The 9,442-nt window shown below is 38.0% G+C and overlaps 1 protein-coding gene across 3 annotated transcripts; it reads right to left on the bottom strand.

Moving 5' to 3' along the window:
* Nucleotides 1-76: 76 nt before the first annotated feature.
* Nucleotides 77-5,704, bottom strand: pter (phosphotriesterase related). 3 transcript variants are annotated; one of them, XM_083525195.1, is made up of 5 exons: nucleotides 5,631-5,704; nucleotides 4,117-4,638; nucleotides 3,687-3,952; nucleotides 2,858-2,998; nucleotides 77-1,612 (listed from the first exon to the last, which is right to left on the bottom strand). In XM_083525195.1, exons 2-5 carry the CDS (start codon nucleotides 4,546-4,548, stop codon nucleotides 1,402-1,404), a joined length of 1,050 nt encoding a protein of 349 aa, XP_083381321.1. In that variant the 5' UTR covers nucleotides 4,549-4,638; nucleotides 5,631-5,704; the 3' UTR covers nucleotides 77-1,401. The 3 variants fall into 3 exon arrangements, with proteins under 3 accessions (XP_083381321.1, XP_083381322.1, XP_083381323.1); XM_083525196.1 differs by having other exon boundaries at nucleotides 4,117-4,550; nucleotides 5,631-5,699; XM_083525197.1 differs by having other exon boundaries at nucleotides 4,117-4,983; nucleotides 5,225-5,643.
* Between the last annotated feature and the right edge of the window lie 3,738 nt (nucleotides 5,705-9,442).

Below are 9,442 nucleotides of genomic sequence, written 5' to 3'. Positions count from 1 at the left end.
AAAATAAGAATGTATTTCATTTACAAACTACAAAATACTACAGATTGGATCATTTGATTTCTTTGCTTTTTATTTCTTTCACAGTGATATACATTTGCCAAAGAAACAAACAAAAAACAAAACAAGATTAATCACAAATTATATAGTGAAAGCGCTGAGATGACGAGTTTTAAAATCTAAAATACAAAACTGCACCTCCCGTACACTTTATGGACAAACGTTTGTGGACACCTGACCATAAGACATATGAAGTGAATCATATGTACATCAAATTCCACATTTAGTCCCTGTTTGCTGTTATAATAACCGCCAGTCTTCTGGAAAAATGTTCCACTAGATTTGTGAGATTTCAGCCACAAGGGAGTTAGTCGTAAGTGATGTAGGTGAGGCGAGGAGGCCTGGGGTGAGGAGGCCTAGGCTGCAGTCAGCGTTCACATTCATGCTGTTGAATAGAGTTTGAGCTGTATAGCAGGAAACTCAAGATCTTCCACACACTTCCAATCAATGGGACATAAAGCTGGATGTCAGGTGTCCCCATACCTTCGTCCATATAGTATATGTCCGTGTACATTGCATTAATTTTTCATTTGTAAAACAATTTATAAACTAACTTTAAAAAAATATTTTAACTATGCCTCATTGAAATACCAACTAATTTTGACTAATGATTATTCATTGTAAATATAAAAAAATTTAATCAATCAGTGCAGATAGAAATACATATACAGCAAATTCTTTCAGATCAAACTTGCAAAATAAGTCTTTTGTTCCCCAACGTTCAGTTCGTATGTTGTTATTGCGATTAAACGAGCCATTGTTGGATTGCGTTTTTAATTAATACCGGATTGAAAAAAAACCCAAACAAGACGAAATCAAACAAACAAACCAAAAAAAACCCGACAATCGCGGTCCAGACGTTGCGCTGACGTGATGTCTCATTGAGGCAGAATGATTAGCTGAAGGTATTTGTCTGAAATCAAAGGGTTTCCTATTATTTTTTTGCATCTGGGGAATTGAACGATGTCCCGAAAACCTCCTTTAATTGTATAATTGTTTCCTAATGAATCGAATGCAGACGTTTCTGACTCCCTGATGAGTTCCACAAAAACAACAGCCTTGAAATCTATTTTGATTTACCTTAATTGGGTAATGACTGAATAGCCAAGGTAACGGTGAATTCCACACACAAACACACACACACACACACACACACACACACACACACACACACACACACACACACACACACTTACACACACATTAATTTTGAGATTCAATGCAAAAAATATATATTATTGCAAACATTCCAAGCAGTTTTTTCCAGTCACACAGCTCAACATGACCATGATCACATGACTCTTTGGTTGGGTATAATCCCATAATCAGACTGAAATATCAGATCTATTTAAAGGTTAGCCACTGCTTGGGGTTGTCTATCAGTATCTTATCCACCTGCTTCTGGCTGATGCCTCTGGAAAGCATTTTGGGAACAATGTTGTTCAGGATGTGGGAGTAACCGTGGCCGCCGTATTTGGTCAGTCGGTTCTTGGTGTGAATGTCATGGGAGATGACGATCCTGTCCTCATAGCCGTTTTTAATTAGAAACGCCAGGCTGGTAAGAAAATAATGGAAAAAAGAATATATTAAACATGACCATGCTTAATTTAAGAGGGAAACTACACAGTAAATGTACCACAGAAAACTCTGTTTCTATGCAACAAACTCGGTAAACTGCGAATAAATGGAAAGTAAAACGTGTATGGAAGAAAGTTCTGTGGACAAAATTTAAGGTTATGCCTCTAAAAATGAACTTGTGTAAGACGGAGAACAGGAGAGAAGATGTTAGCAGACTGCATTACCCCCACAGTCAAACATGGAGTGGAAGCCTAATGGTTTGGGGTTGTTTTGGAGCAGGGAATGTTGGAGACTTATTCCAGAAAGTGAAAGGAACCAATATGGCAACCATCCCAAACTTCAACACAATGCAACTCTGTCTGGACTGCGTCTGGTTGGAACTGACTTTAGCATACAACAAGACGATGAGCCAAAGCAACAAATACGTCGTCTGGAGTGATATCTATCATGGAATGACCTGCCCAGTCACCGCACCTAAATCTATTAAACTGCTCTGGGATGAACTGGATCATTAAGAAATCTCCAACTAGTGAAGAACATTTTTGGCAAGTTTTATAGGAGGCACGGTAAAGTATTTTAGCTGAACGTTTGGAGAAACAAACTGTCCGGCTAACAAGAGTGTGTAAAGCTGTTCTTAATAATAAGGTAGGATTAAAAAAACAAAACAAGTGGAACATCTGTACATACACTATATTGCCAAAAGTATTGGGTCACCTGGTCATAAGTACAGTATGTGATTTTTAAGTGTTGCATTCCACATTTAGTTCCAATTTACTTTTTTAATCCACTCCAATCTTCTGATAAAATGTTCCACTAGATGTTTGAGTGTGCTTGTAGACATTTGTGCAGCCACAGGGGTGTTACGAAAGGCAGGTACTGATGTAGGTGAGGAGACCTGGGGTGCAGTCAGCATTCACATTCATCCCAAAGGTGTTCAGTAGGGATGAGATTAGAGCTCTATAGCAGGCCACTCAAGATCTTCCTCTCCAAAGCATGTAAACCAGATCTTTAAGGAGCTCACTTTATGCACAGGGGCATCGCCATGCTGGAGCAGGTTTGGGTTTCCAAGTTCAAGTGAATAAAATGTTTTATTATAGCGCATCAAAAGACGTCCTGCAAAAATGCGTGCCTCCTGCTTTGTGGTAACAGTTTGGAGAAGAACCAATATAGTGTGTGTATGTGTATATATATATATAGTTTGTGTTACTAATTCGATACTTACGTTTCAACCCTCTGGCTGTCACTCGGCATGTCAATGTCCATATTAAAAGGGTAGTCCAACATTTCCGTGCCGAAGAGATCGTACTCCAGGTAGCTTCCTAATTTTGCAAACTCCAGTAACTCGCCGTGGTCAAATATGGTCCTGGATAAAAAGAATGTTGAGAAGAAAATATGTAGATGAGGTAAACTGATGTTAAAAATACAAGTCAGCAATAAATACAACAGAAATAAAATACCAATAATAGACATTTATGTAGAAAAAGGATGAAGGCATTTTGGTGCCACGTTAAAAAAATTCAAAGCAATCTGAGGAATCTTTTCTTTTGGTTCTTCAGCATGGAATTATTAGTAAATCAACACTGCAGCAGTTCTGCAGAAATCGAATTTATTCAGAAGAAAAAATCCGACAGACATTGAGGAAATTGTCTCTTTTGTGCAGGCTGAAGGATATCGATGGTTACGTCTGAGTGCTATTCGAAAAGGAGATGTTTCTCAAGTGACTATGAGGATGATGAGTCCGACGTTACCAGAACTAAAATATTTTGACTTTTTCTGTCGTACTGCTAAACACATATGTGACCGTGAATCTATTTTGGGGCAAATAATAAAAAAAATGAATAAATAGTAGATTGAGAGTGTTGCAAAAGTTGCCTATTAAATATTTGATATTGTTTTCAGATTGTTTCATGTAAAGAAATTGAGGATTTTGTCCAGTTTGTATGAGATTCACGAATGTAAACTAATATCTTGCGGATTTCAGGTTGGTTTCACAAGATTACCAGGTTATGACGAATTTTTTTTTTTTATTTAACCACACAGTGTTTTCTCACCTGTCCAGATGAGACATCACAGTTTTAGAGATGTCTCCTCCAGCCTCCTGAAGGATTCGTATGATCTCATCAGGGGCGGCGTTGTTTCGGCCCGGATGGATGATAACCGGACATCCCAGCTGTCTCTGAGCATGTGCGGTGGCACGCAGTACTTTCTTTTCGCTCTCTGTGATTGGCCAGCCGGTGCCAATCTCTCCAATCACGCCACACCGGATATCTGTTCCATCAGCTCCATGTGACACCTCGCTGATTATAACATCAGTCAGCTTCGGAGGGATAAAGCAAAAAAAGCAGGAATCTTATTAATCCCAACGGTAAGTAGAGTAAAAATCATTAATCTGAATTACAGGAATGTAAAATATATTTACGATATATATACACACAATCAAATCAAACAAACCAGATTATGAGAGCTACCACAACCACACACCTTCTCCACTGTCATCTTCCTGGTCTCATCAGAATGAGTGACGTCCACATAGTAGCCAGCTCCAGCTATGATGTTGACCCCGGTGTCCTTGGCCAGCTGGCGTAAAGCGGGCAGATTTCTAGTTATACCTGTCGTCGTGTTCTCCACAATGGTGCCTCCTCCAGCGTTCTTGAAGCCTAACAGTTCTTCTCGGACTGCCTCGAGCTCCTGGCACAGCAGGAGGTTCTCCCGGTGGCTGTATGGGTTCTGCTGGAGCCAGTGCACGTTTTTCAGCTGGATGGGTGCGGTGGATTTGTCCTCGTGTCCCGAAGTTGGGGGGACAAAGCAACACTCGAAGCTCATGGTCAAGTGCTCGTGCGTCATAGTGCGACCCAGTTGGTCTGGATTCATTAAGCCCAGGACTGTCTGAACCTTCCCGCTCAAAGAAGACATGACTTGAGATAGATATAAAAAAAGCAGACTGTTTCAGTGTCAGAATTCTTCTAATGTTTGGATCTGCTGAACCACCAGCTTCAGGCCCGTCTGAATGGAAGAGTAATGTGGTATATCAGCAGAACAGTAACGACAAGGTTGCAGAGATCTGCCCTGTAAATCATATATAAACAAGTCCTTCTGTTCTTATAAGGAGTCACCTATTCGCACACTACGGACTTTGAACATTGCACTGGATACTTACATGCTTTTTGTTTTCCAGACTGAATTATAGCATGCTGTCTCGATTTTTACAGTGAATTCTTGCATGCATTCTTTATTCATACACTGAATTCTTGCATGCTGTCTTGATTTCTACACTTAATTCTTGAATGCATTAATGATTTCTAGATTGATTTCTACACTTAATTCTTGAATGCACTCTTGATTCCTACACTAAATTCTCGCATGCATTAATGATTTCTAGATTGATTTCTACACTGAATTCTTGCATGCCTCCTTGGTTACTATAGTCTAAATTCTTGAATGCATTCTTGATTTCTACACTGAATTCTTGCATGCCTCCTTGGTTACTAGTCTAAATTCTTGAATGCATTCTTGATTTCTACACTGAATTCTTGCATGATTTCCGGACTATCATCTCGCATGCATTAATGATTTCTAGATTGATTTCTACACTGAATTCTTGCATGCATTCTTTTGATTACTACTGGCAAAATTCTTGAATGCATTTTTGATTCCTTAACTTAATTCTTGGATGCTTTTTGTGATTTCTAAATTCATGCACGCCTTTTTTTAAAAATTGTTTTTATTTCCGGATCGAATTCTTGCATACATTCCCGATTCCTATGCCCTGTATAGGGTCTATAGACTATTAAACACAGCACAGGATAATTTATTTTTATTAAATGTATACTCTCAGTAATAATGCATGCCCAAAATATCTAACAATACAATAGGACAAAGCACGGACATAGTTTTAGAGACGTGCAGAAGCACAAAAGCGTTGCATATGAAATCAAATTCACTTTTATTTAATGATCATATAAACGACAAACCAAATCAGTGCAACTAATATATACCTTTGGATCAAACAACAGGCTTTTTTTTCCGGTTTGAAGCGCAACAAGTCCTCGCACGGTGGCTGTAATCCAAAAAGCACTCTATTATAATCAAAGTGCACTACTTAGGGCGCAACCGCCGCTCACTTAAAACCCTACGTAGTGCATTTGTGCAGAAGGAAGACAGTGGTTTGTATTACAGCCGGAGCAGCAGCAACTCTCGCGACTTGAACTCTGAAATATCGCGAGAATATCATGAGCCAGCGCCTTCGCCATTTTGCTGGAGATTTATTTGCAAGTTTACAGGGTTTTATTATTACATACCTCATTTATTGCATCCAAACATAAATGGGAAAAATTATATGAAATAAACACTAAAGTCAATAAAATTGCATTTGCCCTTTTTTTTGGGAATTGATAAATAATTTTGACAGACTGTTCTTACATCGTTATAAATAATATACTATATTTAAGTTGGTTTTTTTTATCCTATTACATACAACCAGACTTAAAAAAAAAAAAAAAAAAAAAAAACCATAAGATATGCAAAATTGGTATTTTCTTAGGTAAAAATACCCCAGATATTACCAAATGAGAAGAAAATAACCATTAGGGACCAAAATATGGGACAGAACACATGTAGAGAATGTAATAGCTGTCTGGATAATTTGATGTAAATGAAATAATTGATATAAATTTGATAGATTAAAGAGAAATAATAGTGGAGAGACGTCGGGTTCTCGCAGTTGCATGGAGACGGTACAGTAGGTGGAGGATCCTAGGCCCTGGTGGTTGTGCTGAGATCCTAGACCCTGGTGGTTGTGCTCAGATCCTAGGCCATGGTGGTTGCTCTGAGATCCTAGACCCTGGTGGTTGCTCTGAGATCCTAGACCCTGGTGGTTGCTCTGAGATCCTAGACCCTGGTGTTGCTCTGAGATCCTAGGCCATGGTGGTTGCTCTGAGATCCTACGCCCTGGTGGTTGCTCTGAGATCCTAGGCCATGGTGGTTGCTCTGAGATCCTAGGCCATGGTGGTTGCTCTGAGATCCTACGCCCTGGTGGTTGCTCTGAGATCCTAGGCCATGGTGGTTGCTCTGAGATCCTACGCCCTGGTGGCTGCTCTGAGATCCTAGACCCTGGTGGTTGTGCTGAGATCCTAGGCCATGGTGGTTGCTCTGAGATCCTAGACCCTGGTGGTTGCTCTGAGATCCTAGACCCTGGTGGTTGCTCTGGGATCTTAGACCCTGGTGTTTACATTGAGATCCTAGGCCCTGGTGGTTGCTCTGACCTTGAAACTCATGAATAAGGCAGATCTGAAGAGAAGAAAGGGACAGGAACGCTGGTGACTGGAATGTCAGGAGCATGTTTAACTCGACAGAGAGAGAGAGAGAGAGAGAGAGAGAGAGAGAGAGAGAGAGAGAGAGAGAGAGAGAGAGAGAGAAATACAGTGTGTACATCAGGATGCAAGCAGGGACTCCTGGAAGATTAACTATTGCAACATAACTAAAATGGAGAGACAAAAGGTAACACAAACATGTGGGATCGCTGGGATAAATAGAACGAGTGAATAAATATAATCCTGAGAATATCTTCCCACTCTCATGCGTTTGCTCAGGTTTGTTAAGAGTAGTCTGGCTGGGCGTCTCGTTAGCCTTCATCATTAGTCAGGTGAGAGCTTATAACATGTATCACGTATGCAGGCTGGAAAAAGTCTTTTAAATATCATAGATTTTTTTTGCTCTCATTTAGATTTCAAAAGGATGCAAAAGAAAAAGTGTCAACACTTAAGCAAAAAGGGAACGACAAACAAAACCTATTCATAGGGCAAGACCTTTTTATACAGTATATACTAATTTAATTTTACAGATCAATAAATTTATGAAAGATTATTATGCAAGATTATAATAAGACTTTTAAATGTGGAAAATATAAGTGAACCTATGAACAACAGGTTCAGCAATAACTATAAAAAATATGGCTGTCAATTCACATTAATCATTTTTTTTTTAGTTTTACTTTTTTTGGAGACAGCAGCGTCATTGTGAATTTTTGATAACACGAAAAACTAGAAAAAAAAAACTTGGCTAAGGCACAATTTTTGGTCTTTTTTTTTTTTTTTTTTAAAGAACTACTGCCCTCTACTGGTTATATCTGTGTAAGTGCATCTTATTATCATTAAACAGAGATGTAAAACAAAAGGGTTTTATTGTTTAGAAAAAAAGTTTTGATGAAAGATGCTTTTAGGGACAACAATATTGAAATAAAAATAAATAGAAAAATAAGATTTGCACCCCCCCCCCCCATTATATTAACTCATGCGGAATGATAACTTTAATATATTACACTTTGAATTTATTTATTTAGGCTTTATATTTATTTTACATTTTCACTATAATTATAGAATTATATAACATAATTTTCAACACTTTAAATTTGGACTACTGTCAATATCTCTGTCATATCCAGACCCATGCCGTTCTGTCTTATTTTTGTATAAATATTTTACAGTATAGTATAAAGTTTTTATAATTATATTTTATACTTTATAGTTATACTTCAAACATTCATACTTAATTTCTTTATTAATATTTTTATTTACATATTGGACAGTCATTAAAAGCATTTAATTATTTTTTATAATATTGAATGTGTATGTGACAAATAAAACTTTGATTATATGTCTGGCCACTGGAAGATTAGCAGAGCAAGAATTTCACATTTTCTGTAATTGTGACAAAAAACTTTTAAATAGAATCTTAAATATTGAGTTACGCTGCATTTAAAAATATTAATCTTTTCATCACTGTTATTAGAGACGTCACATAAGGAGATGCTGACACCTAAACGACAATAAGGAATTGATATCAGCCATTTTAAAGGGGTTTTTATCAGCTTTTGGGTGTCTGGATTAATACAGTTAGCTGCTGTAACCTTTAAAAGCAACTCGATGAGCAGATCTGGACCATGGTTAATATTTATATACCAGCTGAACAACATAAGGGACACAATTTATAACCTCAGATGATTATGGAAGAGAAACCAGGTATATGGTTCATCACAAGGAAATATTAAAAGGGCCATGGTATGAATATTACCAGGTCCCAAAACTAAGTACAGGGTGGGGGAAGATGAACTAGGCATTAAAATTTGGTGATAAAGAACCTATTTCTTATGTAATAATGAATTTATTGAAACAAATTGTACATATACTTTATTACATAGGGACATGAAACGAATGGAATGCACAGACTTCTGAAGGATGACCTTTGGAAAGTTGCTGAGAACCTCTCGAAGTAGCTCCACAGGAAAAAATCGCAGGTTCTATAACCTTAATTATTGCCTTGGTGACTTTCATGACCCGGTAAATCTCATTCTCATTCTCTGACATTACACTGATTTAAAAGTTGGTTTGAACATGTTCTTGGTGTCGGAATGAATGTAGTCTAGCAGCCCAGTTAGTTAAGAACTATTAGATGAATCTCAGGTAGGTAAAGAAAGTCCTGATGTTGTTCTACGGTTTAAATAAAGCTCACTAACCTTGTTGATGAATCACAATAAAAACCTAATGGTACTATTGGAAGTGATTAAAAAACGAATAGAAAATGTGATTAACTTGTGAACAGAGAACGAAGCCTGAGGAGGTAAGTGGTAAGAATAGTACATGTTCTTCTTCTTGTTTTGGCTTCTTCCTTAAGGGGTTGCCACAGCAGATCTTCTGTCTCCATACCCCCCTGTCCTCCACATCTGCCTCTTTTAACCCAACTACCTGCATGTCTTCCCTCACCACATCCATAAAACCTTGGTCTTCCTCTTTTCCTCCTTCCTGGTGGCTCC

The sequence above is a fragment of the Silurus aristotelis genome (assembly GCF_946808225.1).
Source record: "Silurus aristotelis genome assembly, chromosome: 22".
Taxonomy (NCBI): domain Eukaryota; kingdom Metazoa; phylum Chordata; class Actinopteri; order Siluriformes; family Siluridae; genus Silurus; species Silurus aristotelis.
The sequence above is the reverse complement of the archived record's forward strand: the minus strand, read 5'-3'. Positions and strand labels throughout refer to the sequence as shown.

What these genes read in the sequence shown, in the direction of transcription:
- pter (XM_083525195.1), bottom strand. Translation starts at nt 4,548, where the DNA reads ATGTCTTCTTTGAGCGGGAAGGTTCAGACAGTCCTGGGCTTAATGAAT. An exon ending in GGAAGATGACAGTGGAGAAG is followed by an intron (nt 3,953 to 4,116) that starts GTGTGTGGTTGT and finishes ATCCCTCCGAAG; the next exon opens with CTGACTGATGTTATAATCAG. An exon ending in GACAGCCAGAGGGTTGAAAC is followed by an intron (nt 1,613 to 2,857) that starts GTAAGTATCGAA and finishes TTTTCTTACCAG; the next exon opens with CCTGGCGTTTCTAATTAAAA.